The sequence below is a fragment of the Panthera tigris genome, chromosome B2 (genome assembly GCF_018350195.1).
Source record: "Panthera tigris isolate Pti1 chromosome B2, P.tigris_Pti1_mat1.1, whole genome shotgun sequence".
Taxonomy (NCBI): domain Eukaryota; kingdom Metazoa; phylum Chordata; class Mammalia; order Carnivora; family Felidae; genus Panthera; species Panthera tigris.
The window spans coordinates 42,048,118-42,066,533 of record NC_056664.1 but is presented as its reverse complement, the minus strand read 5'-3'; the positions used below and the strand labels follow the sequence as shown (position 1 = coordinate 42,066,533).

General features: G+C 57.7%; 2 protein-coding genes across 2 annotated transcripts; one reads left to right on the top strand and one right to left on the bottom strand.

Moving 5' to 3' along the window:
• Positions 1-720: 720 nt before the first annotated feature.
• Positions 721-5,746, bottom strand: TMEM151B (transmembrane protein 151B). The gene is made up of 3 exons (XM_042986463.1): positions 5,624-5,746; positions 3,019-3,459; positions 721-1,848 (listed from the first exon to the last, which is right to left on the bottom strand). Exons 1-3 carry the CDS (start codon positions 5,744-5,746, stop codon positions 721-723), a joined length of 1,692 nt encoding a protein of 563 aa, XP_042842397.1.
• Positions 5,747-11,207: 5,461 nt separating this feature from the next.
• Positions 11,208-18,220, top strand: NFKBIE (NFKB inhibitor epsilon). Its single transcript, XM_007085307.2, has 6 exons — positions 11,208-11,787; positions 14,170-14,272; positions 14,948-15,170; positions 16,225-16,313; positions 16,481-16,720; positions 17,611-18,220. Exons 1-6 carry the CDS (start codon positions 11,420-11,422, stop codon positions 17,674-17,676), a joined length of 1,089 nt encoding a protein of 362 aa, XP_007085369.2. The 5' UTR covers positions 11,208-11,419; the 3' UTR covers positions 17,677-18,220.
• Positions 18,221-18,416: the final 196 nt, after the last annotated feature.

Genomic DNA, 18,416 nt, shown 5'->3' with positions numbered 1-18,416 from the left:
GTGAGCACAGTCCCTCCAGGACCCACACTCCAGGGGCCCAGCGAGATAAACAGCAGTGAAGGGAGTGGCAGAAAGGAAACCCCGATGGTTGGGGCCAGCGCCAAGAAGAGGATAGCAACATTTGCACGGTTTTGAGATGGAGCATCGGGGCTGACATCTGGCCCCGGCTTCAGACCCACTGAATTCATTAGCTGGTTGGAAGCCAGCCCTACTGTTCGCCAAACCACCGCGACCTCAGTAGAGAGAGGCCCTGGTGGGGCCAGGCAGCGATGGAAGGAAAGCCCCAATTTCCCTTCCCCACGCCTCTAAACCTCCCCAGCTGCACAGCGAGGGGGCTCACACTGGAGACGGGCCCCACGCGGTGCCACAGCACGGCCTCCACTAACAGTCAGAAGATCCGTTGAAAGGCTGGACGGGAAATCTCGAGTGTGCGTGTAGGGCGGGGAGGTGTCCCCCTAGGACAGGGACGGGGCTGGAAGAGCCGACCGTGCCGGGAGTCTCCGGAGCCCCCCATCCCCTCCCACCCATCCGTCTCTTTATGTACAGGGAAGGCGGGGGATCCGGACCCCATGGGGTCTTGTCCCGCGCACCGTCGCCTCCCCGCTCCCCGCGCCGTGCCCAGCACAGCCTCGGTCACCATCATGACCCCCCTGCTACACGCAAGAAGCTCAGTCCCGCGAGGGGCAGGAGGGAGGGCGACGGGCTGCCCGGGGCCGGAGGTCACAGTGAGGTCTCTACGCAGGAGCCGTGGCGGTGCAGCGGCCGGTGGCTGTGGCCCAGACAACCCTCCTGCCGGTGCACGATGAGGACCGGGAAGTAGAGGGCGTCGTGGTAGGGCGGCGGCGGCCCGGCCTCCTCCTCGTCCTCGTCCTCGTCGTCCCCCATGCTGGCCTGGCTCGACAGCCGCGTCTGCTCGGTGGGGCAGCTCGCCTCGTTGACGCTCCCGCTCCGGCTGCGCCACAGGCAGCTGCGCCGGGAGCCGTAGAGGCGGCCGAGCGAGAAGCGGCTGCCCCCGCAGCCCGCCCCGCCTCCGGGCCCGGGCCCGGCCCGCGGGCTGGCGCAGATGCTGAGCGCGCTTCGCGAGAAGATGGACGAGCTGCTGACGGCGCGCTGGCAGTGCTCGCAGCTGCGCCGGTACGGGGCCACGCCCGCCGCGCCCGGGCCGCCCACCCCGCCGTAGCGGCACGAGGGCGCGTAGCCGCCGCCCGCCGCCCCCGCGCAGCGCGCCCCCAGCGCCGCCAGGTCCATGAGCACCGCCTCCGAGTAGCTGGGCACCAGCTGCTGGTTGGAGCGGATGTGCCACTCGAGCTCCGTGCTGTCCACCGTGTTGACCCGCGGCAGGCGGTGCGTGAGCGGCGGCAGCAGCTCGTCGCTGGGGCTCAGGCCGCCGCCCGCGCTGCTCGCCGAGCCGGGACCTTCCAGGCCGAAGAGCTTCTCCACGTGGTAGTGCGCGTAGGCCGTGCGGTACTCGGCCAGCACGCGCAGCGGCCACGACAGCGTGAGCAGCGCCGCGGCCCAGAAGGCGGAAGAGCAGGCGTACCACGGCGGCCGGGCCGGGTCCGGGAAGGCCACCATGAACTCGCGGAAGTCCACGTTCTTGAGGTGCATGCCCTCGCGCGCCTCCATGTAGTCGTCCAGGCCCTCGTTCTCGGCGAAGAAGCGCGCGCGCTGGCACAGGTACGCGTTCTCGGCCTCCACGCTGGCGAAGCTGAAGCACTTGGTGAAGCGCAGGCGCGTGGCCGGCGCGCCCTCCAGCCCCACCAGCGCCTTGGACACGTCGCGGACGCCGCAGCGCGCGTAGTCGAACTCGGCCTCCGCCACGTGCGTGTTGACGCGCTCATGGTAGACCTGCGGCGCCGGGGAGGGCGGCGGGAGTCGCCTCTGTCGGCTCACCCTCGTCGCTCTTGCTGCCTGCTCAAACCCTAAGCCTGCCCTGCCTTCGAGCCCGCTTGGAGCCGGGTAGGATCTTATCATCTGCTTTATGGAGCAGCGCAGGCCCTCAACGTACTCAACTAGAGAGGAAGACGGGCCGGAGCTCAGACCTGCGGGTGTATTCTAGTTTGACTTAAGCTCTGCTTCGCCACGGGGTCAGGCGCTGGCCACGAACTGCCCCCTCGGGCTTGCCTAACCTTTTTGCCGTCTCCCATGTCCCCCGCTGCCCCCTCATGACCCCAAATGGCCTGCCCTTCCTGTTTACAGATGTGGTCCCTAATGGCCGGAACAGGCTTTGTCTCGGGGCTCCCTGTTCCCACCTTAGCTATCACCCAGCCCCCTTCCTGATTCTCACAGGCCCCGGGTTTCTGTTTACCCATCCCAAAACGGAGACGGGGGTCACCCTTATCGGAGAAAACCTCTTCCTCCAGGGCTGGAATAATGCCTAATCCTGAAGGGTCCAGTAAGTGCTAATTGGCCCCCACTCCACCTCTCCACGAGGCCTCCCATGCCTACCTCCACCTTTTTGCCAGCAGACTCCCACCTCTGGGAGCCTTGGACTTGGCAAAGGGCCCCTGGCTTAAATCTAGCACTACCACTAAGAAGCTGCAGACCTTGGGCAAGTCATTGAGTTCAGGATTCCTTCCCTGTGAAAGAGGCCCTGGTAGCAGCCACCTCACTAAATGGGTGAGAGTATGCCGCGGGACCGTGCCTGTGAGGCCACCTCCAACCATTAAGCACTAAGCAGTATAGACCTTGGAGCCAGACTGCCTGGGTCCAAATCCCAGCTCCACCACATACTGTTTGACTTTGGCAAGGTACTAACCTCTCCAAGCCTCACTCTCCTCATCTGTAAAATGCGGATAGTAGTTACCTACCTCATAGGTTTGTTAGGAGGGTTAAATAAATCCATCTGGTATTTGTAATGTATGTAGGGCAGAGCCTTGCTGCTAGTGTTTGCCGTTATTATTATGGTTGCTGTTGCAGCTCACTGCCGCCTGTGCTCCTCCCCCTGGGGACAGTCAGTCAGGGTCCCAGCACCCCCCTCCCCTCTGGACTGGCCTGCGCTCCCCTCCAGCCCCTCACCTGGGTGGTGGTGTAGGCGTCTCCATTGCGGTATCGGGTGACCTGGCGGGTGCGGCGGACATAGTGGTAGCTGATGGCCTTCCACCAGATACAGGGCGTGGCCTGCTGCATGCGGCCCACACGCTCCCGCACGCTGCTCACATCAACACGGTGCTGCAGCTCATGGCGGGCTTGGCAATGCCAACACTCCACCAGGTAGACGGCGTACAGCATGAGCAGGAAGGCCAGGGGGATGTAGACATAGCCGTTGGAGCAGGGGCTGTCGTGGTACATGAGGCTGTTGCCCTGGTAGGCGCTGCTGAAGGTGAGGCGGGTCACCGTGGTTACGTGGCACCAGGCCACGGCCCCCAGACAGCCGTACATGAGCAGCGAGAGCAGCAGGCACTTCCAGTGGGACTCACGGCAGAGGGACTTGGTGAAAGAGGGCTGGATGGGACGCTGCTGCTCAGATGGGCAGGGGAAGGTCCAAGATGAACAGGGAGTGAGACAGAGTGGCAGGACCCAGCACAGAGATGGATGGAGGGGTGGAAGCCAGCATCAGAGATGACAGGGACGTGGCAAGAGAAGGTAAGACCAAGATGGGAGCCGAGGGCCAAAGATAAAAGCAGAAATGACCCAGAGTGAGCCATGGGGACAGGAAATGAGAACAAAATGCCAATACAGGGAAGTGTAGAGAGAGACACCCCAAAAGGCAGCGAGGGATCACAGCCAGAGATGGAGGGAGGAGGCCCAGGTGGCAGAGAAGACACAGATGGATAGGATGTACCCGGAAAAACAGTCCAAAGACAGACATAAAGATGGCAGTGAAACAGGAGAAGGCGTGGATGGGGAAGACAAGGGAGGACAGATAGGCATCAGGGAAGGCAGGTCCCCAGCCAGGACTCCTTCCAGGTGTTCCAGGAAAGTGGGGAGGGACCCACTGACATCACTTTCCCGCCTAACAGGTGAGGCCCTCGCTTCTTCCAGGTGCTTTGAGTCCTAGGTTCTGGAAGAGCCAGTCCTCTTTGACCCATCCACTTCCCTGTTCCTCACAGACAATTAGTCTCATACCTCCTTTGGGAGGGGGCAGAAAACCCTCAGTTCTGACTCCTTCCCCACGTTCTGAACCCTAGGCCCCCTGTGAGTCCCCTTCCTGGACCCTAACATCCTTTTCCTGTTCTCAGATGGGAGGGAGAGGACTGGCATCTCTGAGTAGAAGGCAGTCCAGGAGGAGATATCCAGAAGGGCAGAGGCAAGTGGCTGGGGAAAGGGGATGTGGGACTGGGTGGGGAGTAGGGAGGAAGAGGTTTGCAGCCCAGCCATTTGTCAAAAGAAAATGATTCTTGGGGCTGGCTCTCTGGGGGCCTCTTGAAGCACTTGGCCCACTCTGTCCCATGGTTGCCCCAATGAGTTGTTTACGTGTCTAGACTGAGTGCTCCTGAGGGCAGGGTCTCCGTCTCTGCATCCTGGGTGCCGACCGTGGCACCCAGCACGCAGCAGCCACTTAATAGATGAGAATGGAGTTGGAATTCTGGTGGTGGGCTGTGCTTTCAACTCCTGCTGTCTAGCTTTAGGAACCCCTCCCCCCCACACACACACCCTCCTACTAGATCCTGATTTCCTCCAATTCCCCAGGCCTGACCTGGAGGCTAGCCACGGGAAGGGAGAAGAGGGTGGAAAGGAAGGGCACAGTAACAGGCAGCAGTCCCTGGGCCTGGTGTGAAATGAGAGGAAAGATCTGGAAGTGCAGATAGGTAGGTGGGCTAGGAAATAGCACACAGCATATACAAACAAGATTAGGGTACAGGGTACCTTTCTGGGAGCCTTGTCCTTGGGGTGTGTACATATGTGCACCTTTGTGTGTCCACCTGAGTGTATCCCACTGAGAGCACATCTGAAAGGGTCTCTACCTGCAGGTCTGCACCGTCCCATGTGCTTCTGCTCAAGTGCAGTGTGTATATATGTGTGTGCACGAGTGTGCCTGGGGGTGGGGGGGAGGGGAGGGGAGCAGTGCTACTGGTACCTTCCTCAGTCTCTTTGTCTCCAGGTTCAGAGGACTGAAGAGTAGGGCTCCAACTAAGGATATGCTTATTTCCAACACTCTGAAGGATTCCTGGACTCAGGGCCTCCCCCCACCCAGGAATGAGGGAGCTGCAGGGACGTTGGGAGAGAGGTGCACTCACTCCCAGTGACCCCGGGGGTAATCGCCTCTGTACACATTTGACCTTCTTAGGACCACAGCTCAGGTACCACCACCATTTCCTCTTCTGCCTCTGTAGCCCCTACAAGTCGCCCTTCCTTGCATTCAAGATTGCATCCCCTTCGCGAAACAGAAATCCTGCCACCGTCCCCACCCCATTCCGCCCGGGGTCCGCGAGGCTCCGCCCCTAGGCCCCTCCCCCTGCCCGGGACCCCCGAGCCCCGCCCCCGGCGCAGCCCCTTCCCCGCCACCGCGGACAGCTCCGGCCACCGGTGGGGGCATCGGCGCGGGACTGCGGCTGCGGCGGCCGGCTCGGGGTGCGGGGCGCCGGCCGCGCTGCGGCGGAACCGGCGGGGGCCGCGCGCGGCGGGGGATGGGGGACCAGGCTACGGCCGCGCCCGGGGAAGGGGCGCCGCCTGTTCTCACCTCCTCTCGGGCGGGGCCCTCGTCCGCCGCCGCCGCCGCCGTGGGCTCCTCCGGGACCCCGGGGCCGCCACCGCCGCCGCCGCCGCCGGCGCTCTCTCCCGCGGCCGAGCCAGGGGGGGACATGGCGTAGAGGGGGTGCGTCGAGCTCAGGGCTTCCCGGGGGGCTGTCGGGGGCCGAGGGCATCCTGCGCGGGCCCTGGGGAGGGGGCGGGAGGGGGCGGGGCCCTCGCTGCTCCCCACCCCCCGCCGGGGGGAGGGGGCCTGGAAAGGGCACCGGAGGGTAGGGGTCTAGGGGCTGGGGGTGGGGAGGCGGGCTGGGGGGCCGGGCCGGGGGGCCGGGGCCGGGGGCGGGTGTCACCTTGAGGCCCTCGCGGCGCCGCTCCGCCTCCCGCCCGCTCCCGCCGCCGCCTTTTGTCTGAGCCGAGCTGGAGCCAGCGCGCCCCCCCTCTTCCTCCCAGCGCAGGAGCCCCGCCCCCGGCCCCCCAAACTCCGCCTTCCGCAAGCCTACCTAATAACCACCCCCCAAAGAGGAGAAGCAACAGGGGCTCCCTGCACCCCTTCCCCACTCCCAGCCCTGCTCACCGCACCCCCTCCTCCCGCCCCATCCTGGGAAGATCTGTGCAGCAACACTTCTCTGTCCCTTTTTCGTGGAGGGGGCGCCAGCGGTTCAGCCAACATCCCTCCCCATCGTTGGTTCCCGCAAGTTCCTGGGGCAGAGGGTGGGGAGAGGAAATTGAGCCTTGGAACCCTAGGGAAGATCCTTACTCCCAGTTGGGTGGTAACGGGTTAAGGCAGGAGCCAGCCTTCAGACGCCTGACCCAACCGAACAGAGATGGAATAGGGTAAGAATTGAAGCTAGATATGAGAAAGGACTAACAGAGGGCAGAGGGGAGGACATTGGAACCAGCCTTCCCAAAGCCATTTTCCTTCCTTAGAAGAACAGCCCCAAAGAAGAATGAAGTGTGTACATTACCCTAGGCTGGAGACCAGGAAACCTGAGTTCTAATTTTTAATCCTGGCTCTGCCATTAAGGGGTTGTGTGACCTTGTGCAAGTGCCTTCCACTCTTCAAGCCACAGTTTCCTCATCTGTGCATCGAAAAAGTTAACTGGACAATCCCTACGGCTTTGACCTTCTTCTGTGGGTGTAGGAGGCATAATCATACCCCAAGCTGGGCTGTGAGTAACCCACCCTTTCCTGCCATCTACCCACACTGCTCTTCTGTACTGCTTAGGACAGGCAGAAAGAAAACTGACATTCATTCATTCCTGGATGCATCCATGCAATAAACAGATATTAGGTCTCTACTGAGTACCCTGTTCAGAAATGAAACATACAATATTCTACCCTCAAAGAATACAAAGTCTAATTGGGGATGGGGACCAATCATTATGATAAAATAGTATAATGGGGGGGGGGGGGCACCTGGGTGGCTCAGTCAGTTGAGCATCTGACTCTTGATTTCAGCTCAGGTCATGATCCTAGTGTTGTGGGATTAAGCCCCAAATCAGGTTCTATGCGGAGCATGGAGCCTGTTAAGATTTTGTCTCTCTGGGGCGCCTGGGTGGCTCAGTTGGTTGAGCATCCAACTCTTGATTTCGGCTCAGGTCATGATCTCATGGTTGGTGAGTTTTCCCCCCACATCAGGTTCTGTGCTGACAGCGTGGAGCCTGCTTGGAATTCTCTCTGCCCCTTCCCTGCTGTCTCAAAATAAATAAACAAACATTTTTTTTTTAAAAGATTCTCTCTCTTCCTCCCTCTGCTCCTTCCCCCGCCCCCCACTTCCCCACACTCTCTAAAATAATTTTTTTAATCTTTAAAAAAAATAGAATAGGGGTGCCTGAGTGGCTCAGTCAGTTAAGTGTCTGACTCTGGATTTGGGCTCAGGTCATGATCTCCCTGTTTGTGGGTTCAAGCCCCCCATCAGGTTCTGTGCTGACAGCTCAGAGAGTGCTTGGGATTACCTCTCTCTCTCTCTCTCTCTCTCTCTCTCTCTCTCTCTGCCTCCCCGTCCCCCCACTCACTGTCTCTCAAAAAGAATAAACATCAAAAAAGTAGTATAAAGGCTACGCATATTCAATCTGTGTGTGCACAGTCACTGTGGAATCCTACTGCTTGCCATGTGTTACATTAGAGTCTTTGACATATATATATTAACTGTTCCCCCATTTACCCACAAGAAACCAAGGTAGAGGGAGGGTACTGACTTATTCAAGGTCACCTGCTGGTACTCACAGAGCTAATCCTAGAATCCAGATCTTTCTCATTCCAAAGGCCATGCAGATGTTTGTGAGTAGGAAGTTAGTTTAAGGCAAAGCTTGGGATAATCTGGTCTTTGGGGATAGGGGACAAGCATACTGATCTGCTGGGATGGTCCTGCCCCTCATCTGAGGCAGGTTAGCCACTGCCTCCACCCCCACATACACCCCCACTCCTGGTCCTGCCTCCATTTTCCTACTCTTCTCTTTCCAGGCAAGGTGAAGGTGGATGGTCGGCTGTCTGCCTCTTGCTTCAGAACTATCAGCCTGCACGATCCGCCAGCAGTCAGTGAGTCCTTCCTCCCTACCCAAACAGAGGGAGGGTGTGGTCCTGAAGAGCCCTCTCACTTGGTGGCTCACTCCAGGGTCTCTCACTCATGCTTTGTGGGAAGTCCTGCCTCACATCTAACTCCAACCCCTCATCTTACCTCAGCCCATTCCATTTAGTTCAGTCCTCACTGCAGACAGAGTGCAGAGTTCCTAACCCTGCCCTTTCCCAACGCAGATGGGATCCTCACACTCTCCACTTAGTTGTTATAATCTTCCTCCTGTTCCCCACCCCTACTGCCTTCCCTTCTCCCCCTCGGGGGGCTTTGGAGGAGAGCTAGCCCAACTCCTTTTGGCCAACCCCAGAGCTCCCAAGATAAAAGCCCCCCAACAACTCCCCTTCTCCATTCACACACATAACCCTTCCTTGGAAGCTTGGGGAAAAGAGGGGTGAAGGGAGGGGGTGTGGAAGGAGCCAGCTGACCAGCTGGTCACCATGGCAACTGGGCCTGTTTTCTGAAGATGAGCTTGACTGGGGTGGGTGGAGGCTGGGAGTGGGGCACTACAAAGGGAACCAGAAAAAAACGGCAGAGAGAGAAGAGGACTGGAGGGGCTGAGGAAGCAAAGTCAGGGCCCTGACCACGTTGAGGCCTGAGTCAGAGTCCTCATGTCATCTTTCCAAATGAAACTGTATGGTCCCTGTCCCCTTTCCTGAAGTGTCCCCCTAAGGGCTTCCTGTCAAAGTGCAGGCTAGGTGCTGAAAGCAGTGTGTGACTCAATGCTGCCCCCACGTGGCTAGAAAAGGGGCAGCTACACACCTGTTCTGGTTCAGAGCGAGACCCGGGACTGAATTGGGATAGGTTTTTCCTTAAATTCAGCCTCCGTATGAATGAAAGGAGCAGTCACTGCATCTGCCTGAGTTCCTGTGTCCTTGCCGAAGGTTCAGATGCCCCAATTCCTTAGACCTTCATAATAAAAGAAACAAAGTTTCACTGAAAAATTTTTTCAAAGTTTTGGATTAGGGGCAGGAGAACCGTGCTCTGCCTTTTCTGACTGATTTTTGGCAAGTCAACTCACCCCTCTGGGTTTCAGCTTCCCAACTTTAAGATGGGGATGTGATCGTGCCAGATTTTGAGCCCAAGTCGTCTGGGTCTGGAGTTTATGACTGTATTTTTTGCTCCAGCCTTTGAGGAGAAGAGAGGAACATGTCAGGGGAGGAAGTTGAGAACATCTGAAATCACGCTGACCTCAAGGGAAGGAGATGCCTCAATTTCCTTGGGCTTTCCCCTCATGGCGTCTCACTGCCTCATGCTCAACACACCCTCTCCACTCTGGTCCTCCATGGGGAGGAAGAGCAGTGGGTCATCTCCTCCTGTCTGTCCATCCACTATCTTCTCTTTACTCACTGCCCCCCCTCCAAGCACACACACTAGGTACTTCTCTTCTCCCCAGCCCTCTTCCCTTCCCATTTCCAGGTCAGATGAAACCCTCCCTTCCCCTCACCCCACTGTGTAGTTGACCCCACTCCATGGCCCCACAGCACCCTGTGCTCACTCCTGTCTTAGCACAATCAGTCTGTATTGTAATTGTCAGGGATATTTGTGAAGGCTAGGGCCATGGGACATTTTGGGGTGAGGTGGGGTTAGTGGTGGTTGGTTATTACTGTTACTATTGATACTTGCTTTTGCTTCCAGCAGAAAAACCAATGTCAGGGGCGCCTGGATGGCTCAGTCAGTTAAGCATCTGACTCTTGATTTCAGCTCAGGGCATGATCATTCTCTAAATAAATAAATAAATAAGCTTTAAAAATAAATTAAAAAAAAAAAAAGAAATACCAGTGTCAGGCATATAGGAGAAGCCCCATACATGTCTGTCAGATAGATGGTTAAGATGCTGTTGCACGGAGGAGGGCAGTAGGAGAGCTGGCTAGTAGCTGTCTACACTCACTCCAGCTTCCTTCCACCAATGCTAGAGATGGAATAGGGAGATGTTCCCTTGGGGATGATCTAAAGTCACTGCTGCCCTAGGTTTTGGCACTTGGGGTAGGGGATGAATCATGGGGCACTAGTTTGGGGCTCACTGTGTGGGTGGAGTATGCCTGCAACCTCCCTAGGCCCTTTAGACCCAGGGAAAGCAGGGACAGGGAAGGAGGAAAGATGTGCTGGCATTAGGGCTGTGGCTGTGGTGGGGACCTCAGCAGAGCATGGCCCAGCATGTCTGGGGCCTCCCCATCCTGGCCCCACCAGGAGGAACTAAACTTCCCTGCCTGCTGGGGGTAACCGGATGTTGTAACTACCCGGAGCCAGTGTTTCATCCCTGTGAAGAATGACCACTCTGCTTTTTTAGACAACAAACAAACAAAAAATATGACCACTCTGCCTTTTTTTTTTTTTTTTTTTTTTTTTTTTAGACAAGGGCCTGCCTGGGAAAACCTACTTTCAAAAAAGAACAAAAATTAAAAATCCGTCCTCATGCCCAATTCTATGTGATCTGGAAGTTTGACACAGGAGACCCTCTATCCAGGACCCAAAGGGAAAACTGCTTCTTTACAGACAATAGGTATCTTATCTTTCCCTATCCAAACTCCTGGGCACTGATAGATGAGAAAAACAGAGAAATTGAGAGAAATGGGCAGGAGATAGGAAGCAATGGCTCCCCGTCCCATCACCTACGTGCTTTCCCTGCAAGACGCTCAGCTCAGCCTGTGCAGACGGTTAATAAATATTCCTTTAAAAACAAACGAATGAGTGAATGAATGGAAAAAATGAATGAAGAAATGGAAGAAGGGAAGGAAGGAAAGAAAATGCATGGAATTAATGAATGAAAAAAAGAAGGACGGGGGAAAATGTGAATGGATGGAAGGATGGGTGAATGAATGAATGAATGAATGGGTGAATTAACGCACGAGTGACTCAGGACCGGGTAACCCCTGACTCGGAGCCAACGCAGAAGGCGGGGTAAGGGGGATTCCGGAGGGCGGGGCCTCGGTCCGGAAGCGTCTGTCGGGGGCGGGGCAGGAGGGGCGGGGCGAGAGAGCGCGTCCGACTGGGCAGTCCAGCTGCTCGGAGTAGCCTCTGCCTTGGAACCCGCCAGCGCTCCGAGCCTCGCCCGCGCTTCTCGCCGACCCCTCGGGCCCCCGCAGCCCGGGAAGAACGCCACTCCGGGCCGGGCGCCAGCTCCGCAAGGCGGACCTGCAACCCGGAAAGGCGGCGCGGCGGAGCCCGGAGCCGGATCCTGCTCGGACCTGGCCCCCGTGGGCCGGCACCGCGGGCATGTCGGAGGCGCGCAAGGGGCCGGACGAGACGGATGAGAGCCAGTACGACTCGGGCATCGAGTCTCTGCGTTCTCTGCGCTCCCTGCCCGAGCCCACCCCGGCCCCGGCCTCCGGACCTTCGGACAGTGGCGGCCCCCAGCCTTGGACCCATCCTCCGGGAACAGCCAAGGAGCCACAGGAGAAGGAAGATACAGATGGGGAGCGAGCTGACTCCACCTATGGCTCCTCGTCGCTCACGGAGCCACTGCCCTTGTTGGGAGGCACGGAGACCGAGGACCCAGCCCCACGCTCTCCGCTCCCCGCAGCGGGAGCGCTGAGCCCTCAGCAGCTGGAAGCACTCACTTACATCTCGGAGGATGGAGACACGTGAGTCTGGGGTCTAAGCTGAGACAGGGACCCCTTCCAATCGATGCCAACTCTGGGCCTGCCAGGAGCCTCAACAGGCCGGGAACCCACTCTGTGAGGATCCCTCAAGACACCCGCGCTGGAAGGGGCCGTCCCCACTCTTCCAAACTCCAGACTTCACTCTTAGCCCACTTTTTAGCTCTGGAGGGGCCCAGACCAGAGGCCCCAGCATCATTACCAGACACCTGGAACCCAGCTAGCAGCTTGGAAAGCTACCAATAACCCACCCCTTGGAAGAGAAAATTCCCCTGACCAGTCCAGATTTTTAGGGTTTTTTTTTCCTTGCTGGGGAAGAGGGTAGGTATCCTTGTTTGCTCAATATCTGGGATTCCCAGCCCCTGACCTCAGAATGCCCCGTCTCGGGGAACAAAAGATGCCAGTTACAGGTTGCCAGGAGGGGTCAGGAAGCTAAGGATGGAGGTGCTGGCAGGGTGCAGAGCTGAGGCTAGCCCTGAGGAAGAGGGGGTGAGCCAGGCTGGAGCACTCTTGCCCCATCAGACAGACAGGCGGCTGGCTGCCCAGCTTACTTCCTTCTCTGCTGTGAAAGGGGAAGTGAGGGCTGGAGTCAGCTTTACCGGCACCCTCTACCTCCTGAGCCCTCCAAGTCCCCCTCACTGTCCTGGTCTGACCCCTTTACTTTACCCTTCCTGCCCCAGGCCCAGGTGGAGCTTGGTGGGGACTGGGCTGGGGGGGGCAGGCAGTTGAAGTAAGAAGTAGTTTGGGTGGGAGGGACTGGCCAGTTGAGGATTTGTCCCTTAGGAAGAAGAAACACTGTCAAGAGAGGGGGTGGCTGGGATTTGTGGATGAGGAACAGAGTGGAGTGGGCTGGGGTCCCAGACTGGGGATGCTGGAATGAATGGGGGTGGGGAGGGTAGAGGAGGCAGCAGGTATCTGTCTTGACTTGCTTTTTGGAGGAGATGGGAGGGTCCTAATCCTGGGTGGCCTTTGACAAAGACAGCGTTTGGACCCAGGGAGTGGGAGAGGAATGACCTCAGGCCTTTTTGTATCCCGCCCAGATCACCAACCCTCAGGCCCAGAACCAAGAATTTGGGGGTTCCATGTGGAATACCTCTGGCTGACCTTTGACCTAGGGAGTGGTGACTTCTGGCACTGCCGTCCTTTGTCCGCCTCTCAGCAGAAGCCTTTACCCGGCTCTAGTTAAAGACAGGTGTCGTGTCTAGACTGTGGGGTTAGGGGCGGTGGAGAAGCGGTGTCAGGACTCCCCAGGAGGTCCTTAGAGAGGAGGGGGCACTGTCTTCCCTCAGAGGTGTCTGGCTTATAGGACTTATGGAAGTGGGGAGAGGAAGTGGGAGGAGGGGAGACAGGGAGAGAGGGAGGTGGCTGCAGGAATGTGACCTAGAGAACAGGCCCTGGCCGAGGGGATTTCCAGAGCGGTTCCTCCCTCCCTCCCTCAGTCACTCTCTCCTGGGCCTCTCCTGCCACCCGCCACTGAGCCTGCCCCCCTTCTGCCTGAGCAGCCCCCTCCCCAGCCCGGACAGGCCTTTACCCAAACTACCCCCCAAGGCACTTCATGCCCCAAGGCAGCTGTCACCCTAGACCTTCCAGCTCTGGTTTTCGTTTTCCCCACCTGATGTGGGGAAACCCCAGGACTGGAACTTCCCCTCCCAACTGCCCCCTCCCACCTGAGCAAGAGATTAAGGCTCTTTGGCCCCCAACAAACACACACTTTCTGCACTGCACAGACCTCCCCTTGGAAGTGTCCTCGGAGTGGAGGGCCTCTGGTCAGGCCCCACCCAGTCTGTGCTGTCTGAAGAGTGACCCTCTTGATCCCCCTGTGAAAGGGCAGCAGGACAGGATGCCGCGCTGTCTCCTCTTCCACGAGCTTCTGTGTTCTCTCCGTTGGAATGTGTACCACTGAGTTGCCCCGAGTGGGGGTGACCCCGCTCCTGCCCTCTCAGTCCTCCCTGTTGGGGTTGGCAGACGTGGGGAGCTCAGCCCCGGAAACCACCTCTGTGCTACCCCGGCAGCTTTCAGTTTGGCTTTGAGCTGCAGCCGGCCCGGTGGGGCCCTGGGGCCAGAGGGGAGTGGGGTGTGGGCAGGCTGAACAGGAAGGACCTTCTCCCATCAGCACCCTGCCCACGCTCCCACTCAGCCAAGGCCCCCCCTGAAGGCCAGAGATGGGAACTTGGAACTCCCACCCGCCAGATCCTGGCTTCCCTCACCAACCCTCACTTCCTGGCCCAAACTCTCACTTCCTACACCGACCCTATGTGTGTCTTCTTAGAGATTGATGTGTTCTTCCTTCTAACCCCAGGACCCTAGCTCACTGTCTCTGGCCTGAGCCCTAACACTTAAACCCTGTTCCTGGTCTCCCTCTCCCAGGCTGGTCCACTTGGCGGTGATTCACGAGGCCCCAGCCGTGCTGCTCTGTTGCCTGGCTTTGCTGCCCCAGGAGGTCCTGGACATTCAGAACAACCTTTACCAGGTGGGTGGGGGGAGAGGCTGGGCTATGCCCAGATACCTATATCTGCCCTGACAGCCATTCCCAGCAGCCACACGAGGGTACTTGGGCTGCGCACTCAGGAAACCATATCCCAGACCCTGGGACAGAAGCTGATGCTACACGCAAGTAAGACACGCCTCTGCCCACAAGGTGCTGGAGCCTGGGCTAGGGGACTCCTGTCAACCCCTGATTTCATAGCATGGTGACCAGAGTTGTGACCCCAGCTGCTGTGGGACCCAGCGTCTGTGGGGAGCATTAATACAGGAGGCAGCATCTGCATGGAGCCTTAAAAGAGGAGTATGCCAGGTTGAGACTGCCTGCCTGGTGCCTCTGTCTTTCCTCCCTCCAGCCCGTCCTTGTCACTTGGCCCCCAAGGATAACAGAGGTCTTCCCTGCCCCCAACTGTCCTTTCTCCAGGGGCTGAGGGGACCTCTAAGAAGAGCAGGGGCCCACTTTCCTCACCCTGCCTCCAGAACTGGGGTGGTGGGCAGTGACAGAGGGAAGGGTTTGGTAGCGTTTCCTTGGAAGACCAGGGCCATAGCCTTTATAAGCTGCCCTCAAAAAAGGTGCTGGCAGCTGGTAATTCCTGTGTCCACCCTAGCACGTCCCCAGAGGTGGGAGCATGCTACAACAGCCCTGGACCCTTTGTGCCTACAGACAGCACTCCATCTGGCTGTACATCTGGACCAGCCGGGTGCAGTTCGGGCCCTGGTGCTGAAGGGGGCCAGTCGGGTGCTACAGGATAGACACGGTGACACGGCCCTGCATGTGGCCTGCCAGCGCCAGCACTTGGCCTGTGCCCGCTGCCTGCTGGAGGGGCGGCCAGAGCCAGGCCGAGGACCACCTCACTCCCTGGACCTCCAGCTGCAAAACTGGCAAGGTATGGGCAGCCTCAGGGCCTGTGGGATGAGGAGGAGACAAGAGATGGACCCCACTGTCAGGAAAAGGAGGTTCATAGCTTGTCTGTCAATGCACCTCCAGTTTTAAGTCAACAGGTACTCAGTACCTTTTTGCTGAAGGAACGAATGAACGAATGAACGAATGAACTTGATTTAGAATTTAATGAGAGCCTACTGTGAGCTAAACAGAGAGCTAAACCTTGCCCTCAAGATATTTAGTTTACCAGAGATTAGACGAACTCGTTAATTCATGCAACAAAAATGTACCGGGGGCCTTCTGTGTGCCAGACAGTATTCCAGGAGCTGGAGAGCGATTGAGGCAGACACTAAATATAAGAAGTGAGTTCTCTAGTAGGTTACCAAGCTGTAAGTGCTGTGGGAAAAGTAGAGCAGAGTGAGAACTAGAATGTGAGGGATGGGGCGGGTGTGATTTTTAAAGAGAGTGACCAGGGAAACCCTCAAGGAGCAGCAGCATTTGAGCAGAGACTTGAAGGAGGTGAGGGATGTCACTTTGAATCAAGTTCTGTAGGCGGGGGTGGGGGTGGTTCCACTCCAGAAAGCGGGTAGCAAGAAGGCTAGGGAAGCACAGGGCAGGACAAGGCCCTCGGGGTGGGTGGGGGGGAGGGGTGGCTGGGGCCTGAGGATCCTGGAGAGCTCTGAAGAAGGTGGCTTTTGGATGGGGCTTCAAGGCAGGTAGAGTTAGAGATGGGGGGGGGGGGCGGGCGGGGAGAGGGGGAAGGGGGAGGGGAATGTATGTTGGGGGACGGTGCACTTATGTGGGGTGTCACTCAGCAACCTGACCCCTGAAGCATGAAAGTTTCAATAACATGACTCTGAAAAGGTGGAAACTTTGAGTTCCTTTCCCCTCAGACTTTTGAGGGGGTTTTTGGGTTTGTGTTTTAACACTCCTGTGATCAGAGGCATTGAGTGGGCAGTGAGTCCCTTGGGGCTGAGGGGTAGGGAGGTCCCTGAAGAGAGGGAGGGAGAGAGTTGGTGGATGCTGATTAGCAGCCCCCACCCTCACCCCCATCCCAGGTCTGGCCTGCCTCCACATCGCCACCCTGCAGAGGAACCGGCCGCTCATGGAACTGCTGCTGCAGAACGGAGCTGACATTGACACACAGGTGAGAGGGCCAATCAGGGCCCGGCCCAGGGCCTGCCCCACCGCCTGATCCAGCCCCAAGTCCCCTGCCTAGCAGTCAGCAGTGGTGGCACTCACCTCCTTATCCAGGGCCCAGGCCCAGCACGATTCTTCTCCAGGGCCTTGGCTGACATCCTTCTTCTCCTCCAGGAGGGCACCAGTGGGAAAACAGCCCTGCACCTGGCTGTGGAGACCCAGGAGCGGGGTCTGGTGCAGTTCCTGCTCCAGGCTGGCGCACGGGTAGACGCCCGCATGCTCAACGGGTGCACACCCCTGCACCTTGCGGCAGGTCGGGGCCTCAGCAGCATCTCATCCACTCTGTGCGAGGCAGGTGCCGACTCCCTGCTGCGGAACGTGGAAGACGAGACTCCCCAGGACCTGGCTGAGGACGTAAGAGGCATAGGCTCAGCTCTGCTCTCCAGGACCTCCCGCACCTAGAGCAGAGACAGGCACCATAATAGCTGAAAGGGCCAAAGAGTCAGGATCCCCGGGAGTAATCCACGACTCTGCCACTCACCAACTGTGGGGCCTTGGGCAAGCCTCTGCCCCTCTGTTTTTTTAGTTGGTCAAGCCCAGGGAGCCCAAACTTGGACTCTAACAGGAGCCCTGCAGCTACAGTGGATCGGTGAGACAGGATAGGTGTAAGGCAAGGTGATGGGGCCTGTGAGAGACCAGAGTCAATGCCCAAGGGTCACTCTACTCAGCTTCAGCAGATAGTTGCAGAGGAAGAATGTGGGCCCAGTGTTGCCAGGTCTTAGAATTTTTTGAAGAAAGATGGGACCTAGATTTCCTGTAGTGTCTTTCCCATTTTAAAATGTTCAAAGTAAAAAATACTCTGGGGCTCCTGGCTGGCTCAGTCAGGAGAGCATACAACTCTTGATCTCAGGGTTGTGGGTTCAAGCCCCACACTGGGCCTACAGCTTACTTAAAAAAATATTCAAAATGTTTTCTAAGTACCCCCCCCTTGCCCCTGCCCCCCACCCCCCGCCAAAAAAAAAAAAAAAAACCCAAAACCAGACACATGGGCTAGATCACCTCCAGGGTGGGAGCTCTGATATTCTGATATCTTAGAGAGTCAGGGCTTGCCTAAGGCTTCAGGGCTCTGCCTAGCCCAGAGGGGCTGCTGTGTTGGGGATTAGTGGGAAGATTTGTTCCTCAATGTCCTTGAGTTGTCATTTGGTGGAGGAGAAATGGTCCAATCTGTCTTCCCAGCTCCCTTCCTCCACTGCCGCTTTTTCCCCATGGGCCCTGATTTTGCTTCTCTCCATTCTCTTTCTCAGCCCTTGGCTCTTTTGCCCTTTGATGACCTGAAGATCTCTGGGAAGCCACTGCTGTGTGCCGACTGAAGCCAGGGCAGAGTCTGGGGCCCCGGAGACTCCCACCTCTTCACATCCGGAAGCCGGAGCTACAGCTGCTGAAGTCTGGGCCCTGACAATGTGCCCTTCTGGTGTCCTGGGGACTGCTGAGGCCACAGCCTGGGGCCAGTACGGTCCTGAGCGGAGAGGAGGGATCACAAGTGAGAGAAGGCAAGTCTGGAAGGAAGACTTTCCCAGGTGGATGGAGATTCTTGAAGACTCCCAAAGCCCCAGGTATCCTGGGCAAAGCCTGTTTGCCTCTAGAAGACGGCAGGGGCTCTTGTTTCTACCCACGTTGGGTCAGCCTGAAACTGCCAATCAGTAGGAAGACATGGACTCTCCTGAGTGAGGAGAGAAACTGAAATCAGCAAGCAGGACCCTGAGGGGTTCCATCCCACTGCTGTTGAGGACTCTTAAAAACACTGTTGTTTAAAGACTTCACACAGAAGGCCCTGAACTGACCCTCTGGGGAAGGGGAAGTTTCAATAACATGACACTAAAACAGCAGAGACCTTTATAAAGATCCCCCCCTACAGTTGTTTTGCTCACGTGCATGTCTGCGTGCATTGGGGATTTTTAGATAGGCCTGCCTTGTGACCTTATGGTAGAGACAGAGAGAAGGAAATTGCCACTTGAGCAGGGTAGGACTCTGCTAGGTAGGGAGTGCATGTTGGGGGGGGGGGGGAGGGGGTACCATCCTCAGGCCTCTCTGTCCAGCACAAACCCTTGCC